Source organism: Rana temporaria, chromosome 1 (assembly GCF_905171775.1).
Source record: "Rana temporaria chromosome 1, aRanTem1.1, whole genome shotgun sequence".
In the NCBI taxonomy this organism is placed as follows: domain Eukaryota; kingdom Metazoa; phylum Chordata; class Amphibia; order Anura; family Ranidae; genus Rana; species Rana temporaria.
The window spans coordinates 77,846,519-77,866,389 of record NC_053489.1 but is presented as its reverse complement, the minus strand read 5'-3'; the positions used below and the strand labels follow the sequence as shown (position 1 = coordinate 77,866,389).

The 19,871-nt window shown below is 44.4% G+C and overlaps 1 protein-coding gene across 1 annotated transcript in view; it reads left to right on the top strand.

Moving 5' to 3' along the window:
* Nucleotides 1–19,871, top strand: part of PLPP1 (phospholipid phosphatase 1) — a gene marked incomplete in the record, with an annotated part of 175,336 nt that overhangs the window by 56,144 nt on the left and 99,321 nt on the right. The window contains 1 exon segment of the mRNA XM_040339452.1: nt 6,056–6,210. Coding sequence (XP_040195386.1) covers nt 6,056–6,210 — 155 coding nt within the window.

Genomic DNA, 19,871 nt, shown 5'->3' with positions numbered 1-19,871 from the left:
GAAGATTCAGACTCCCCGCAGGGAATGGGCGTTCCTATCCAGAGGGAAGATGATTGACGGCCGGCTATGGCGCATCACGCTTCTCCGGAAATAGTCGAAATAGGCCTTGGCTCTTCACGGCGCCTGCGCCTAGTCTGTGCGCAGGCGCCGTATAGCGCCGTGAAGAGCCGAGACCTACTCCGGCTATCTTCGGGGAGCGTGACGCGCCATAGCCGGCCGTCAATCATCTTCCGTCTGGATAGGAACGCCCATTCCCCGCGGGGAGTCTGAATCTTCACTATAGGATTAAACAGTGAGTACGGGGCAAAAAAAATAAATAAAGGCATACTGTAGCTCGCGCTACTATGCTTAATTTAATGCTAGAATGTTGTTATTGAGGGTGAACCACCGCTTTAAGTGCAAATCCCAAAAAACACACGTGTGCAAAAAAACAATCCCTTGTGCTGGAAAATTTCTATCCGTGATCCACAGCGATGTGCCAAAAAAATACCCAGAAGACACGCCGAGGCAAGATGACATCTCGCTCGGCGTGGACCAGGTAAGTTCTCCACACCTCGTTCCAAGGTAAGTATTTCATAATGAGCTAGTATGCGATGCATACTAGCTCATTATGCCTTTTGCCTTTCAGGTGTAAAAAATAAATAAAAAAATTTGCGGGTATGCCACCGCTTTAATATGTTCAAGATATCCTTTGAAAAAGTGACGAGGCAGTCACGATACACGTGAGGACAGGAGAGCCGTGGTGACGTCATTTCCGGGTACGGCCGAACCCGGAAGTAATGTTTTACAAACACTGTCGTTTTATGCTGTTTACCACTCCACTGAAATGTGAGTCGTTTACCTTAAAGCGGGAGTTCACCATAAAAAATTTTTTTAACCTTAGATTGATGCTCATTTTGTCTAGGGGAATCGGCTAGTTTTTTTTAAATCGAAGCTGTACTTACCGTTTTAGAGAGCGATCTTCTCCGCAGCTTCCGGGTATGGTCTTCGGGACTGGGCGTTCCTATTTTGATTGACAGGCTTCCGATGGTCGCATCCATCGCGTCACGAGTAGCCGAAAGAAGCCGAACGTCGGTGCGGCTCTATACGGCGCCTGCGCACCGACGTTCGGCTACTTTCGGAAAATCGTGACGCGATGGATGCGACCGTCGGAAGACTGTCAATCAAAATAGGAACGCCCAGTCCCGCAGCCCATACCCGGAAGCGGCAGAGAAGATCGCTCTCTGAAACGGTAAGTACAGCTTCGATTTAAAAAAAATAGCCGATTCCCCTAGACAAAATGAGCATCAATCTAAGGTTAAAAATTAACATTTCCGGGTGAACCTCCACTTTGAATAAAATAGTTTTTTTTTACTAAATACTGGAATATGGATTGCCTATCTATCTCTCTATGTGCCTGTCTGAGATACTATTAACCAGGAGGTGGGACCGCTAGAGTGGAGGGACCTCTTAAAGGAGTATTAACAGAAAGTATTAACAGAAAGGCTTACCCATAAGCCTATTAAGGTGAGAGGCTGGGGGAACTGGAGAGCACTGGAAGATCTGCACTTGCACCTTTTTGATTATCACTGCAATTGAAAAGGGACTGTTTTTTTTTGCACACGTGTGTTTTTTGGGATTTGCACTTAAAGTGCAGTGCAGCAAGCAGCAAATCTTATCAATTGTTTTATTTATTCAGCATATTTGTATGTATTTATTTGCTTCACAGATTTTTATATATTCATATTTTTTTTTATATTTATATCCATTTACATGGTCATTTTACACAGGAATTAGATCTCTTCACTGGGGTTGTTTTATCGGTTTATTTAGTTGCATTAAGAAGTACACACAATTTCTTTCATTGATTGAAGACCCATACATTATTGAAGATTTTTATATTTAATTTTTTATTATGTAAAGTAAGCGCCCTTATACCTCTTCTTATTAAATCATACACTGGGGGTGGTCGTGTCCGCAGAGTGGTCGGAAGGTTTTCTTGGTTTAGGTGTCCGCAATGTAGAATGTTTATTTGAGTTGAAGTCATTTTGGCCCAGAACTGGATTGGTTTAGGATCTTTTTGTTTACAGCTAACAGAAATGTTTGCATAGGCTTTGATTTTACCCATCCTCCATAATGCACTTCTAATTCTTCTTCATTTGTTTAAAGCAGATTTGGACTTTTTAATTTTGTTTAGTTTAAATCTTACTTTGTATTTGTACCTATTTTATTGTTAGTGTTCTTTATCTATTTTCGGCTCCCACCTGACATTCTTGGCTGAGATTAGTTTCCTCTGACCTGTCCTCCTCCTGGTTTTCCGTACTCACTGTCTGTCCTCCTTGTCTTCCTTATTTCCTGATTTGTAGCTGAAAATAATAACCTTTCCTAGCTCTGCATGCCCTCCACTCCTGTTATTCTAATCATGCCGGCTGATGCTTGTCCATTCCCAGTCCTGCGACCACTGGATGAAAAAATTCAAGGTTTATTCCACTACACAAATAAATATAATCTAACATGTTAGATTTTCCTGTAAGGTCCAATCTCTCATTGTATCAGTGTAGAAAAAACTACTGCATACAACCCCCTGAACTACTAATTTAAATTAGTTTGATACAGATCATGGCACGGGAAACCATTAATCCTTAACATGTGAACCAAGGTCCGTGTTGAATGGGGGATTTGGGCCTCGTTCACATGAGGCAATTTGACCCACACCCCTTGCCGTGCGTTTTACCGACATGGGAATGCACGTGTTTTGCGTACATCCCCATATTGGTGGTCCCATAGCTATCTATGTGACCTCCGTGCGGGTGCATGACCCTGACCACCCAGGATGAGTTGGGGGACACGCACCCACACGGATCTCAAATTGGAAGCAGCAGCTGTGTCCCAATAGACATGAATGGGACTTGCCTGCACAAGGATGTATGGAACAGCTGTGCATGGGTAGGCATGACTCTGCATGGGGCATAGATCAAATCTCCCTATGTGTATGAGGCTGTACATTGGTTGAGTTTCTCTCCTTCCCCCCCGGGAACTGAAGGAGAAATAAATCAATCGATTTCCCCATCCATGCTCACAGTGCGGATGGAGGCGTGTCCACTGGCCCACTATTGTGTTCAGATAGCTGCTGCACTTTTGTGGAGCCATTGGTGCTTGCTCAGCCCTTCAGGACTTACATGACTTATTCAGCAGGAATCGGCCAAGATTGGAGCTGTCTATGGCCAAGCCCTAAACCGCGTGGAAATTCATTTTCATTTTTCCAAGGTATATTTTTCTATTACCGTCTATTGAAAGCAGAACCCCAAGCAGACACAATAGAGACACATGAATGTAGTGCTGCATTCATTAATACATCATGCATTTGTTTTTTAAAGAGGAAACAAACTTCCCTCTATTGTTTGTAACCTATTGGTAAGACTATAATAAGGCTTACCTGTAGGTACTGTAAATATCATCTCCTAAACTTGCACTGTTTAGGAGATATATTATTTACTGTATATGCCAACGTCATCGGCGCATGTGCTCTGAAGAAACGGCTGCCCATTCCGTTTCTTCAGAGCCCTGTCCTGTGATCGTGGCTCCGGCCAGTCAGAGAGTCCATGGACCCGAAAGGAAGGTGGATGTGGCCTCCAGCGGTGATAACATGGGCTTTGTTTGCAGGTAAATTTCACATAATGAGCTGGTATTCCCACATGTCAGTCCTTATTTTCGAGGGTGATTTCAGAGACATCTGTGCGGGTTGCTGCAAAGAGGTTTATACCAGTTGCACCTCGAAGTCACCAAAATTAGTAAAGAAACTACGTGCTGCAAATGTGGCGTCTCACTGATTCGGACTGTGCCATTGCTGTTGATTTGGAATGCGATTTTTGACATGCCAAATCGCTCCAATGTGAACCTAGGCTTCCTGTCAGTCAGGGGAGGAACAAAACCTGTAAGTTTCACTTAACTGAAGCAGACAGGGCTGTGATGGGTCACAATGCTGTGTGACAGAGCTATGTACATCACGGCATAGGATAGACAGAAATATCAATAATTTGGCAGGTAGAACAACTGCCATTTATCAATTTCATATGTATAATTATTTCAGCTTTTTGTCTCTAAGCCCCTTTCACACAGGGTGGATTCCGATTAGATCAGCGGGGCACCAGTCTGCTGATCAGAGCAGAGCGGGCAGATGACAGGTCCGTGTCTGCTCAGTTTATAAAGAGCAGACATAGGCCGAGCCCGTTCTTCTCTATGGATTGGCGGGTGTGGAAGGACTCCCTCCTATCTGATCCTTCTAGATGGAAGGGGGCGGATCTTCTTCTGTTTTTACACCAGCCGTTCCATAAGGGTGAATGGAGGGTTTGATCAGGTCCATCAAGTCTGATCAGAAAAACTGATCGGCCCTTTGGTGTGAAAAGTGTGGAACTTTTAACATTGCATTGTCCACAGTAAATTTGGTTAGTATTAGTAATAAGTTTATACCCACAGATATGAGTGATCAGGTTACTCTCTGTCTACTTGCGAACTGCAGCATGTTTTTTGGTGAAAAAATATCCTGTAACGGTTGCATTTGTCCAGTAAAAAAAGAGAATAACCCTGTCCAGCATCTCGATTCGTGTGGTTACTTTTTTTTTCTTTTAGGGCCAGTTCACACCACATGCAGTCCAGTGCGTTTTTTTCTGCATCAAAAATGCAAGGAAAGGTTATATTGTTTTTCAATGGCATAGTTCACACCAGTGCTTGCAGTTCCAGAAAAAAGGTAGAAAATGCTGCATTTTACCTGCACTTGACTGTACTGGAACGCTGTAAAATGCATCAAAAACACACTGGAAGGCACCGGAACGCACCTAAATGCACAACTTTTTTTATTTATTGTAGAATCCTACTTGCCTAGGTGGATGCTGCATCTGTCCCCCTTCAGCTCTAATGCTGAGTACCAAGCGATCAAACACCGCCGATCGCTCGGTTATTAGGGCTCACTGAGCAGAGTGCTGGAGACTTTGTCATGGTCTCTCTTCTCTTCCCCCTCCTCACTCACTGGAGCGCTGGGCTGTGGATGGGGCGGGAGTGGCCGGCTCAGGCTCTTAGTGGCTCGCTGCAAGGCCGAGCTGAGTGTTGATCCAGGCAGGTGAGCAGATCCCGATTTCACTGTCGTGATCTTGCCCGAACCTGGACTGACTGTCATGTCAGCCAGCAGCGGGCTTCAGCCCACTGTCAGCTGAAAATGGTTCACAGGAGTGCAGGACGAACTGCACTTCTATAATCCACAGGAGAAGGACAGCCAAACGAGCTTTGGCTGTACTTCTAGAGAACTTACTGACAGCAGGAGAGAGCAGAGCTGATGGCTTTTCATTGTTACCGTTCCTTCATTGTCCAATCGGCAGGCAGGGGACAGAAAGGTGAGACCATTGTAGTGGAATGCTGACCATGCATGGCTTGAATTTTGCTGAATCATCCAAAAATTGAGCTGTGGGTGGCTTTTTCTGCACCACTTGGACGACAAATTTCAAGCTAATAACTGAAGGAGCTGTGGAAGCAATTGCTGGCCGAGCAGTAACTGCAGCCAATCCGATGCAGTCTCTGTTTGGGTTTCCTTATATTCTGATAGCTTTGGGAGGTGTAGCGTTTTTGGACGCAGCCCTTTGGCCATAGCATGTAGTGCTTCTGCATCCAGAGGAGGTGCCTCTAAACTCCATAGACTATCCACCTTTGTGGGATCATCTCAAGGAGTCCTAATGGAATAGATGTTTCAGAAAGATAGCTGATAGCATTTTACCTGATGCCTGAGCTGATTTCACAATAAAGTGCTATTTACACAGTCAGTGTCACATGTGCTATAGTTTATTGAAGAAGTACTTTGTCCCTGATGTCACAACACACACACACTAACCTGCCCTCACCGATTTTATATATATATATATATATATATATATATATATATATATATAGTAGATGCCCTGGAATACCTTGAATTTTTTATTAATGAGTCACCTGCATGGGTTTCCCTTGGCGCACACCGCAGTAGCTTTTTTCTTCCATCTGGTATTGGTAGTCCAGGCTTCTTAATTTCTCTTTTCTCCCTCTACAGCTGGCCTACCTCTGGGCGTATTAAAGTTGATCACAAAAAAGCCGTATCAGAGAGGGTTTTTCTGTAATGACGACAGCATCAAGTATCCCTTCCATGACAGTACCGTCACCTCCACAGTACTCTACACAGTAGGCTTCACTGTGCCCATATGCTCAGTAAGTAGCTGAATCTACAGACAACGGGAGCGTCCTTCAGGTCGCATCTTGAAGACCTAGTTCCTAATTTTTGCCAAAAAACTGCCTATGCAGATAGGGGGCATCTGTTTTTATCTACAAACTGTGCAGCTCTGACCAATGTTGAATAATACCCCTGTTATAGGTGTAGGCCATGCATATGCTTTATGAAGCCTGGTTGGAAAAATCCAAGGGGTTGCATCTCCCTGTCCTGCCTTGTGATTAGGACTTTGCTAAGAAATGCCCAGCTGATACGGTTCACATACACTATCACAGGAGCAAGCTCTCAAACACGAGTTAAGAGCTACAGCATCAGGGGAGAGAAAGTTCAGATGAGAGGTCATAAAGTGATCGTAAAACTGCACCTTTTAATAATAAAAAAAAAACGCACATTATGAAATACTTCCCTTAGAACGAAGCCCTCCAGCGGCACGCTGACGGGTTTCCATCATCATCATCATCATCATCCGGTCTTCCTTCGGGTTCACATGCTTCGGCCGTCTGATTGGCCAAACCACAATGACGTCACCGCCCACCCAGGAGTCACGGACTGTGGCACGGAGCTCTGAAGGGATGGCACAGGTATGCCATCCCTTCAGAGTGCATGTGCCGGTGACATCACCAGCTGCACGCAGTGTGAATATCTCCTAAACTGTGCAAGTTTAGGAGATATTCACTGTACCTATAGGTAACCTAATATAGGAAGGGCTTTACTCATCCTTGGTCAAAGCTAGACATTTTTTTATTTACAGATGCCCCTTATCAAAGAGCTTATGCACTTGGGCGGATTGGCTGATACAGCAAAAAATTATGTTTTTGGGTGACCAGGAGGCACAGGTGTAGTGTAGAGTCCACTGCCAGAAGCCCGTCAAACTCAATGATTGTCTGAAAACTGCTGGGAGCAGGATAGGGTTTTGAGTGATACTCTCATCTTAAAGTGATAATAAAAACAAACATGTTACACTTGCCTGCTCTGTGCGATAGTTTTGTATAGAACAGCCCCGATCTGCCTCTTCTCCGGTCCCCTGTTGGTACACCTGGCCCCTCCCTCCTGCCGGGTGCCCCTTACCCGAGCCGCTTCTCTGTGTGCTTATCCACACATACAGCTGCAGCTCAGTCCCAGCCCTTCTCTCTCCTCATTGGCTCACTGGCTGTGATTGACAGTTGCTGTCTCAGCCAATGAGTAGAGAGAGTCCCTGGCGACTGCACATCAATGGATCGCGATAGGGCTAAGGTAAGTATTGGGGATTTGGGGGGTGGTAGGCACTGCTGCGCACAGTTTTTTTTTTTTTTTTTTTTTTTTTATCTCAATGCATAGAATAAGATCACTTTTAAAGGGGTTGTAAACCCCTCGTGTTTTTTCACCTTCATGCATCCTATGCTTTAAAGTGAAAAAACACCTTGCAGTGTCTGGCCCCCCCGAGCCCCTGTTTTTTACTTACCTGAGCCCCGAATGTCCGTGGGTGCAATCCCACTTCGCTCTCTCCTAGGCTTCTTGGCTCTTCATTGGATAGATTGATCACAGTGCAGCCATTAGCTCCCGTTGCTGTCAATCAAATCCAATGACGCAGCTGTCGGGGCCGAGTCATACACTCGACGGCTATGGACGTCAAGTGAATGACTCGGGAGTGCGCCCGTAAGGTAACCTCAGGAGAGAGCTTCCCAGAGGGGGTTATCTATTGCGGGGAGGAGCCACTGTGGGACCCAAGAAGAAGACAATGGGGGCCACTCTGTGCAAAAAACTGCACACTGAAGGTAAGTATGACATGTTTGTTATTTAAGAAAAAAAAAAAAAATCTTTTAGTATCACTTTAAGCTGTATACATTCAAGGATGTACATCCTGAATGCAGGAATTCCACTGCCTCATTGATTTTCACAGGCAGGAGGCAGCGGGCTGGATGATGTACCTGTGCCTCTCGGGTGCCCAAAAGCGTCAAGCCACACCGCCCATGGACATTAGCCCTAAAGAAAATTGTAACTGTATACTCCATCAGAATACAGAGCAGTTCAAGTGTGCCTATTGAACATGCTGCACACACAGGCAGAAGTGATTGAACATGTTGGTTATCCAACCCCGAGGAGCCTCTATTACTATAATTGAAAGATCCTACCTACACGATTCAGGTTTTGCTTCCAACCTAGAGCAGTGTTTTGTGCCCATAGTAAATACAGTAGGTCATACAGTACTCATGCCAACACCATATTCTAGATAGGTGAATATGTTGCTCACATATGTTGGTTTTTCATTCTCGACAATTAACAGCAGAAAATTCTCTCTGATCATGAGTATTAAGTATGTATTTTATGCTTGGTGACAAGTGGATGCATTAATGCTGAAGATGACAATACAAATGGGTTGTTGTATAATTCATCATCTTGCATACGGAAATATGGTCACCTTTGTACATTTGTGTTCTAAGAAACATGGTAGAAGCAGGAATTCACTTTACTAAAGCACTGCGACCCTAGCGTGCATCAGAATATGTAAGATGTAGTATCTGTTCCTAAAGCTGGCCATTCACTGTTTGATTTTCTTCATTTAGCCTGCAGACAAAGAAAAGGAACAAATCTCCTTCAGTGCTTATTATATCTGAGTGGAGGCTTCAATTTTCCATCCAGCTCATTCAGTTTCTAAATTGGCTGTCAGGTGGGATGGGGCCGACATAACCACCCACATAGCGGATTTCATCAGGAGATGGTCACCACCCATGGTAGTATAGGTTGCTCAGGATATTTATCAAATTCATGCGTTCAGCTAAGGACAGCACAAAAAGAAAGGAAAGGAAGTTCTTCCTCAAAAGAATTCTTTCTTCCTTGCAAGGTAGACTATTGCCAACAGTTACCTGGCAGATTCAGTATATTTGGTGACTACAGACTAAAACAAGTCCAGCTTGGTAGGACCAGTTGGAACTTGGAGTTCCTCATTGAGGTTGTCGACGAAAATTGCCTCTAAGCACCTTTTTGTATCTAAAATTCCAAAAATAACATTTCTGGAGGAAAAAAAAAAACGTTCATGGTGTGTCCATACCTGTACTACAATATACCTACCTTAGTTCCTATGTGTGGCTGCTTCTCTACTTTGGCATGACATCAAGTCCCAGCCAAATAAATTAAAAGGGGGGAGCCCAACTGTAAGAGAAACTTGATTTTACTCAAGTCCAGCTTTTAAGCATATCTAAACCTAAGAACAAAAATTATATATTGCAGCTTACCAGTCCTTAGTTGGCTGGCTGCAACCCCCCCCCCCTCTTTACACAACATACTGCAACGTTAAGGTACACAACATTGTTGTGTGAATGAGGCACATACAAAACCATAGATTTCTATATGCCCTTGCAGTGACCTGCTTTGATCCAGTGCAATAAAAGCATCGGTCACTGTACATGATGGGACTGAGCCCTTAAAGGGATACAAATGGATCATTTTTTTTTTAAATAACAAACATGTCATATTTGCCTCCACTGTGCAGCTCGTTTTGCACAGAGTGGCCCCGAACATCCTCTTCTGGGGTCCCTCGGCAGCGCTCGCGGCTACTCCCCGCATTAGATAACACCCTTGGAGAAGAGCTCTCCTGAGGGGTTTACCTTGCGGGCACGCTCATGAGTCATATGACTCGGCTCTGCCCTCCCCCCCCCGCGTCATTGGATTTGATTGACAGCAGCGGCAGCCAATGGCTTTTGCTGCTCAATGACCAGGCCATTTTTTTGCGATACGGCACCGCTTTAACTGACAAATTGCGCAGTTGAAAAATATGCAGCCCGGGCAGAGGGCAATTTTTTTTTTTCACTTATTTAACGGATATAACCCAAAAAGGAGAATTTCATTGTTCGGGTTTACTTACACTTTAACCAATAACCAGAGTATTCCGCAGCTGGATGGAATAATCGGTTATCTGTATTTGGGTGTTGTCTAAAGCTTGGGTTACCGTCATCTTTAGGGGATGAAGTTTTAATTCTCTCATTTTGTATGTGCAATTTACTGACTAATGGCATTCATGTAAGAAAAAGGGAAAGAATGAGTCACACTTTCCTCTTTTGTAATGGAATTAAATCATTTAAATAATAAGGCGACAAGTCGTCCACATTCTCAGTGTGGGCCTGGAGCCTTGCTTAGGACACTTGTCAATACGGCGCAGAATGCCATGACATCACTTGAGATCATAATGAGCTGTTGTGTTGAACAATGGGACGTGTGTGAGATGGGTGCCTGTTTGTAGGGAAAACAAGTGTACAGGACCAGGCCAGGAGCTCTCTGCAACCGCGGGTCCCTTTTTTAAGCTCGCTTCACATTTTGTGCGATGGAGGAAGGCATGCAAAGCTACACAAAAGCACGACGGTTCCATTCCTTAAACCCCAATGCACCTTGCTAACATGTGCACAAAAATCATGCACCAAGATGCATGGTAACAAAGTACCTTGCAATGGGTATTGTGTGATTTTTTTTTTTTTTTTTATTACATTTTTTTATTATTTTATTTATTTTTTATAAGAAAAAAGGGTCATGCACTTCATTTTGTGTTTTCACACGTCGGGTAGCCCACTGAAATGAATGTGCTGCATCCTAATGGAAATGTAAAGTATTCTCATTCCCCAAGACTGAAGAAAACAAAACGGCAGTGTTTGTATAGGCCCAGCTTACGCAGTACACCCTGCATTTCTTTTTACTTCATTTTACTGTTTGGGGTTGGCAAATGCATGCTGGGACAGGTTTTCCTACAAAGCTTGTCAGGTCCTAAATTAATATGTAAATGGTCCGCAATGTGTGGGCAGGCTGTGTTTTCAACTGTCTGAGCACACAGATAACAATGCTTGTTCATAAGGGCTCACCTATTTGTGTTACATGATCATCATAATGCTGTTAAAGGCACCGTGCCGTCTGCTCTATGTACTGAGCTGCAAGGAGACTCCTTATCCTTTTTTTTTTTTTTTACGGTTTATTGAAAAATAAGTCTCAATACAGTTTAAACTCACATTGGCAAGGAGTACAAAAATACATACATAAGCAGTGAGGAATATGCATAGCAGTTATTCGAGAGGCAGAGAAATAGGTTATGGTTTGTATAAAAGGCTACTCGGCAGCATAATACAGTAATGTAAAAGCTTAATGAATTAGTTTTAATGGCAGGGAGATGAAAAAAAAAAAAAAAAAAAATGAGCAAGCTCATATCTTAATTCAATGAATCAACAGAGATAGGTCCCACGGCCTCCATTTCTGGTCGTATATGTTCATAGTATCATATAGGGTGTGATGTATGTGTTCTGCTAGTTTGATGGATAACATACGATCCATAATTTGGGGCCACGGCACAGTGGCGGAACGCCAGTTGAGAGCTATCGCCCAGTGTATTGATGTGAGCAAGGTGTGTATTAGCCTGGTGTGGGCTATAGGGATGTCGGGGATAGGATAAAAAAGGAGACACATTTTAGGTGTAAGTTCTATTCTTCTACCTGTTATCTGTTCTATTTTGATACTGACTTGTTGCCATGTATTTTGAGGTGTGTACATTCCCAGAAGGTGTGGATAAGGGAACCCTGTACTGGGCAACCTCTAAAGCATAGTGGAGAGGTTGCAGGATAGAATGAATTAATTCTGTCAGGGGTGAGGTACCATCTATATTGGAGTTTAATAGCAGATTCCCTAATAGAGGCTGTCTTGGTGCATTTTTGTAGGTTATTTGTCATGCTGTCCCATTGTTCAGTGGAGAAGGATTCATCTAGATCTGATTCCCATTGTAGCATTTGGCGTGTTTTGTCTGGTAAGTTGTGTTCATTTAGGCCCCGTACACACGACCAAACATGTCTGCTGAAACTGGTCCGCGGGCCAGTTTCAGCAGACATGTTCGGTCGTGTGTAGGACCGAGCGGACAGAATTCCAGCAAACATTTGCCCGCCGGGCCTTTTCCCAGCGGACAAATATTCCTGGACTTGTTTTAAAACAGTCCGCTGGAATCCTGCCCGCTCGGACATGTTCGGTCGTCTGTACAGACCTACCGTACATGTCCGTGCGCCCGCCATCCCTCGCATGCGTCGAATGACTTCGACGCATGCGTGGAAGCATTTAACTGGCAGGCCCGCCCACGTCATCATCGCGGCGACGCCGCGGACACGCCCGCGTATTATTTACGCGCGGATTTCTGTACGATGGTTAGTACAGCCGTCGTACAGAAATCCCCGGGCAGACATGTACGGTGAAAACGGTCCGGCGGACCGGTTTCATCGTACATGTTTGCCCGTGTGTACACGGCCTTGGGGTTCTATACAATCTAGATATCAAGCCCCTGTCTCGGGGTGAAGTAAGACAAATTCGTTCAAAAATCGTGAAGGGGGTTTGGAGGGAGAGAGAGAAGTTTTTTTGATAGAATAGTTTGATATTATTGTAGTCTGAAAGTTCAGTATCTTTAAGTTTATATTCTGTTTGCAGATCTAAGAATGTGCGAAAGGTATTATTTTTAGTGAAAGCTTTTAAGTTAGAAAGATTGAGGAGTTTCCAAACAGAATATTGGTTGGAGTTTAGGTCAGGGGGGATAAATAGAGGGTCCCCTAAGAAGGAAGCTAGGGGAGGGATCTCTGAGGAGATGTTAAACTTATGTTTATGTCTGTGCCATAATAGTAGGTCTTGATGTACTACTTTATTAAGTTGACCCATTCTTTGAGTTTTAATAGATTTGGACCATAGGAGGCCTTTGAGATGGAACGGTAGGACAGATTGTTCCTCAAATTCTAGCCAAGGGATATGACTGGAAGGTGCATACCATTGTGCAAGTTGTGTATATCTGGCTGAAAGGTAGTATAGCCATAAGTTGGGCATACTCAACCCTCCCTTCGATTGAGATCTATACATCAGTGCATATCCAAATCTAGATTTTTTATTTTGCCATATGAACTTGTTTATATCTCTTTGTATAGAATCTAGGGTACTTTTAGGGACCTGGATAGGGAGTGCTCTAAAGAAGAAAAGTAGTTTTGGAAGTATAACCATCTTGGTGGCAACTATCCTACCCATAAAGGACATATGGAATGCTGACCATGATTTGAGTAAATCTCTAATGTTTTGGAGTAATCTAGGGTAGTTTTTGTGATATAGGGACTTGTAGGACGGGGTGATATGGATGCCTAAATATCGGAAGGAATCTGAACTCCATTGAAAGGAAAATTTCTCCTTTTAATATGGCAGTCAGATCAGGGGGGCAGTTAACTGGGAGGGCAGACAGGGCCGGATTTGCTCTCCCTGCCGCCCCAAGGCCAGGTTCCGCAATGCACCCCCTCCCTGCCAACCGAACCCCCCCCCAAATCAACGGAGAACGGGCGGCACGGTTAGTTAATTTTTTTTTTTACTTTATCACTTTTTTTTTGTAGCTTGTCGCTTACTTTTTAAATTTTTTTGTATAATTTTCTTATTATTTTCCTTATTTTTCTTATTCTTTACATTTTTATTTTAATAATTTAATTATGTATGTTCCGGGCGTCAGGGGACTCCATGCCACTGCCTCCCCTTGGCGCCCTGCCGCCCCAAGGCCTGGCCTCAGTGGCCTTGTGGGAAATCCGGGCCTGAGGGCAGAACATTTAGATACGTTTCATGACCTCTCAGGGTTAGGCATAAATTTATCTAAAGTCTTGATTAGGTTAGGTAGCGAAATTAAAGGGTCAGTGAGAAACAGGAGGACGTCGTCTGCGTAGAGACTTAGTTTAAAATCTTTCAAACCTTTTGTGTACCCTTTGATGTTGGTATTATTACGGATGGCGCAAGCAAGGGGCTCAATAGCAAGAGCAAAGAGAAGAGGGGATAAGGGGCAGCCCTGTCTTGTGCCCCTGCCCAATGGGAAAAATTCAGAGTTATGGCCGGGGAGCTTAATACGAGTATGTGGGTCGTGGTATAAGGCTTTAAATCCGTGTAGAAATTCGTCTCCTATGCCGTATCTAGGGAGTAGCGAGTCTAAGTAGGACCAACTGACGGTATAAAAAGCTTTAGGAATATCTAAACTAAGTAGTAGTGTTGATCTTGCATGAAGGTTAGAGTCTTGGATGATGTTTGTTGCTAATCTTATATTATACGTGATCTAGGAGACTCCTTATCCACGTGTTATTTGCTTTATCCATTATATAGTGCCTGATATATGAAAAGTGTGCTAAAGGTTACATTTTGTCTTATGAATAGGAGCCAATCCGCGTTTTCTTGAGTGTTTTTACCCCTAGCATTTCATATTACTTATACGTGTATGTTGTACCTTGTACTTGTGTTAAAAAGTATCCTGTTCTTTCTGTATTTTGTCCTTTTGTGTGAAACAACTGGTGATCCTGCCAGTCTTGCTTGCTTTCCTATTTCAAATGGACAACGCTAGGCATAGAAGCACAATCTTCCCATCATGGTCAGTTTTCTGGCTGTGCTGAGAACACAGCCTGCCTCTCCTCCAGTGGTCAGACACGCCCCCTTTACTGGTGAAATCTGTGTATTGCTCTGTTTCTGCCTCCTCCTGACACGCCCTGCTGCAGTCTCTACCCCCACCTTATATGCAGTGATCACTTAGACCCCTTTCACACTGAGGCGCTATAACGCTAAAAATAGAGCCTTCAAAGTGCCTTAAAAGAGCCACTCCTTTGACTCCAGTGTGAAAGCCCGAGGGCTTTCACACTGGAGCGGTGTGCGCTGGCAGAACATTAAACAATGTCCTGCAAGCAGCATCTTTGAAGCGGTGAACAAGCGGTGTGTACCCCGCTCCTCTACCGCTCTTACCCATTGAAATGAATGGGCACCGTGGCCGTACCACCGGTAAAGCGCAGCAGCACTTTGCATGTGGGTTTAACCCTTTTTCGGCTACTAGCGGGGGTTAAAAGCGGCGCTTTACTGCTGCCGCCGCCTGTGCCCCAGTGTGAAAGGGGACTTTTATAAAATAAAAAAAAAGATGCCTTGCATTTCTATTTTTCCTGTGGACCATCAATGCTCCATAGTGTGTACTTGTCTTAATCCAGAGCGGAATGTAATTTCGTTCTGCTGCATCGTTCCTCTGTTATCTATACGAGTCCCTACTGATAAGTTTTCCTGACACCATGAGAAAAATGTGACTGGAGGGATCTCCAGCACACAGCCTGTGATTGACAGACTCAGCTCTATTCCTGTGTGTGTCTTTTCTCTCCAATCAGCTCTCGGAGCTCTCCTTCCTGAGATCTGCCATGTGTAACTTCAGCTCTCCGCCCCCTTTTCTGAACTCGCATAAAAGCTTTATACATTTTGGACGGCTGAAGAGCAGATAGAGGTACAACTTATGTAGGAGGATTTATTTAATCTCTGTATCTTCGGAGGCCAGTCACTTCACTGGGTATATGCCACAGATGTGCGCAGCCTTATTGCATTAGGGTGTGCACCCCAAAGCTCAAAGGCAGAGGGCGGTGTCAGCAGAGCAGTGGATAGTGTCGGTAGTTTATATATTTTTTTTTTTTTTACAATTCTTTTGAGAGTCCCCTTGTGGGACTTTGGTGAAATATCAGGGGTTTAAACAAACCCCTGATAGAGGGACAGAGGGAAGCCAGCAGCGCTGCGGGGGTAGAGCTTGGGTAGCCAGGAGAATTTGTGCTGCATAGGGTGATTAGGGTGTGCCCAGGCACCCCTGGCACACCCCATGTGCACGCCTATGTATGCAAGGATTTACAACCACTTTAACCTCCACTCAGGGAGGTTCTTAGAACGAAGCTCTGGTACTTGTTAAAGGTGCTAAGATCTAACTCTTCCCAAAAAGGCCCTCAACAGAAAGTCTCCATGCACATGGCAAATGGCATCCTAAGGCCATGATTGTGGTCTTTCCACATATGGTGTTTAGAACAGAGAGCCGGGTTCAGCTTGAAGGTCAGTAGTATAGGAACTTGGCTAGTGGGGAAGTCAGAAGGCTGAATTGTCCTGCCTGAGAGAAGTGGACCTTTAAGGAAAAATTCCTCTACTTTCCTATGTCTCCTCTCGTGTTCATTATCAGCTGGCGAAAATCTACTTCTTTGTGTCCCATTGCATGTAAAAATAGAATTGATGGATTGAAAATGGCTGCTGGAATGCTAACTCTTCTACAGCTGCCAGCTCTGAGAAGGAGCAGCCGGAGAGAAGGGAGATTTTCCCAGTAATGGCCTATTGTCCACATTGTGCAACTTAAAGGCGTCACAGGAAGAAAGGTCTAATATTTGTCCCTTTGTAATGAAATTACTGTTGGTTTCATAAAATTTTATGGGCTGCGATAAGGTTGTAATTGCATTACCAATTTCCATGTGAAACAATAAACAACAGTTTAAATGTCGAGTATTTAAACTGTTCTGTTTTCGAGAAATAGGTTTCAGTTTTCTCTGGTGTCAATTCTTCAGGCAGTTCGCTAATAGGCCCATGTATGTCTGAAAACATACCTATACATTTTTTTTGTATGCTATCTACATCTGTTGTTTGGCTCAATTCGCAAAATTAACACACCAGGATAAGGATGCTTATTTTAAAGTGTTCCGCCAAAATAAATAAATAAAAAAATATTAAAAGCCAGCAGCTATACATACTGCAGTTGCTGGCTTTTAAGAAATGGATACAGTGCCTTGCGAAAGTATTCGGCCCCCTTGAGCTTTGCGACCTTTTGCCACATTTCAGGCTTCAAACATAAAGATATAAAACTGTATTTTTTTTTGAAGAATCAACAACAAGTGGGACACAATCATGAAGTGGAATAAAAATGTATTGGATATTTCAAACTTTTTTAACAAATAAAAAACTGAAAAATTGGGCGTGCAAAATTATTCAGCCCCTTTACTTTCAGTGCAGCAAACTCTCTCCAGAAGTTCAGTGAGGATCTCTGAATGATCCAATGTTGACCTAAATGACTAATGATGATAAATAGAATCCACCTGTGTGTAATCAAGTCTCCGTATAAATGCACCTGCACTGTGATAGTCTCAGAGGTCCGTTTAAAGCGCAGAGAGCATCATGAAGAACAAGGAACACACCAGGCAGGTCCAAGATTCTGTTGTGGAGAAGTTTAAAGCCGGATTTGGATACAAAAAGATTTCCCAAGCTTTAAACATCCCATGGAGTCTTCCGCAGGACCCGAGGGCTTGTCTCTTGGGGGCTCTGGAGGAGTACGAATGGGAGGAGATGGACAGGGAGGCGGTGCAAAGGGTCTTGTTCCAAGCTAGGAAGCTTATTATGGTTCACTGGAAGGCCGAGGCTCCTCCGACTCTAGCTGAATGGATCAATAACATTGGGACAGTGCTGAGGATGGAGAAGGTGATATATCAACACAGGGGTAATGCCCAAAAATTCGAGAAGTTATGGGCAAAGTGGCTGGATGTGCCGGGTCTGGCCCCTGTGGACCTGGTGATGGACAGGCTTCTGGGCATTAATATTGGGTGAGGTGGGCATTGAGCCAATTGTCGGGAGGGAAATGTTTGACTTGCTGGGGGGGGGGGGGGGGTTTACCTCCTGTTCATAGATGGATTCTGAGTAAGTGGCTGTCTCGCTGCAGATCTTTATCTTTCCCCGCAATGTTAAGGGGACCTTGTATACCTTGTACCTCTGTAAACTAAATAAAATTTTGTTGGATTAAAAAAAAAAAAAACATCCCATGGAGCACTGCAAGCGATAATATTGAAATGGAAGGACTATCGGACCACTGCAAATCTACGAAGACCTGGCCGTCCCTCTAAACTTTCAGCTCATACAAGGAGAAGACTGATCAGAGATGCAGCCAAGAGGCCCATGATCACTCTGGATGAACTGCAGAGATCTACAGCTGAGGTAGGAGACTCTGTCCATAGGACAACAATCAGTCGTATACTGCACAAATCTGGCCTTTATGGAAGAGTGGCAAGAAGAAAGCCATTTCTTAAAGATATCCATAAAAAGTGTTGTTTAAAGTTTGCCACAGGCCACCTGGGAGAGACACCAAACATGTGGAAGTAGGTGCTCTGGTCAGATGAAACCAAAATCAAACTTTTTGGCAACAATGCAAAACATTATGTTTGGCGTAAAAGCAACACAGCTCATCACCCTGAACACACCATCCCCACTGTCAAACATGGTGATGGCAGCATCATGGTTTGGGCCTGCTTTTCTTCAGCAGGCACAGGGAAGATGGTTAAAATTGATGGGAAGATGGATGGAGCCAAATACAGGACCATTCTGGAAGAAAACCTGATGGAGTCTGCAAAAGACCTGAGACTGGGACAGAGATTTGTCTTCCAACAAGACAATGATCCAAAACATAAAGCAAAATCTACAATGAAATGGTTCACAAATAAACATATCCAGGTGTTAGAATGGCCAAGTCAAAGTCCAGACCTGAATCCAATCGAGAATCTGTGGAAAGAACTGAAAACTGCTGTTCACAAACGCTCTCCATCCAACCTCACTGAGCTCGAGCTGTTTTGCAAGGAGGAATGGGCAAAAATTTCAGTCTCTCGATGTGCAAAACTGATAGAGACATACCCCAAGCGACTTACAGCTGTAATCGCAGCAAAAGGTGGCGCTACAAAGTATTAACTTAAGGGGGCCGAATAATTTTGCACGCCCAATTTTTCAGTTTTTTATTTGTTAAAGTTTGAAATATCCAATAAATTTTGTTCCACTTCATGATTGTGTCCCACTTGTTGTTGATTCTTCTAAAAAAATTACAGTTTTATATCTTTATGTTTGAAGCCTGAAATGTGGCAAAAGGTCGCAAAGTTCAAGGGGGCCGAATAGTTTCGCAAGGCACTGTACTTGCCTGTCTTGGAGTCCAGCAATGTCGGCACCCGTAGCTGATGTTTCCATCAGGTGCTCCGCCGCCATTGCGGGTAGGGGAACCTGGCAGTGTAGCCAGGTAGGTATCCTGTCCCCCCTCCCCCCGAAAGGTGCCAATTGTGGCACCGGAGGGGGGGAGGAATAAGATGAGCAGAAGTTCCACTTTTGGGTGGAACTCTACTTTAACCTCTTCCCACTATCCGTATGCAGGCTCTTGGCGGGTGGGCTGTAACTCCAAGAGGCCTCCTATATGGTCTTAAAGATCTGGGAGGTGGCAACGGGAAGGGGTTAAAAGAAAAACGCACACCAAAAAAGTGCACTTAAGGGTGTGTCTCTAGTCCACCTCCTGAAGAAGTAGAAGGACTCTCTACCCTGACCCCCCAGGACACCAGGCTCCTGGCAAGGGAAAGGCTCAACTTGGTCCACCTAGTCAAAAAGCCTGGTGGACTCCCTCTCCTTATGGTCAGCCAAAACTGAGCCAACAAGTACTAGGTGAGGGGCTCTACTGAAAAGGGACCCCCTGGTTCAGGGGAACTTAAAGCGTAGTTCCACCCATTTCTGTGCTTATTAAAAGTCAGCAGCTACAAAAAGTATATCGGCTGACATTAATTAAACACTCGCCTGTCCTCCAGCGATGCGGCTGCCTTAAAGCCTTGCTTCTCCTCCTCCCCACAGTGCCGGCAATGCAAGTGTGGGCACACGGCTTTGACGGCTTGCGGCCAGGTGCGCACTGCACATGCGCGAGTCATGCTGCACGTCCTGAATGGCTGGGCAATCTTCTTGCAGATTGCAGGGAGGGAGGGGAGAGGAGAACTTCCACTCAGCGCAGCTACGCCATGAGCGGAAGTGGAAGCTGGGTACCTATCAACTAGGTACCCCCCCCCAAAAAAAAAATGACATGCCAGGG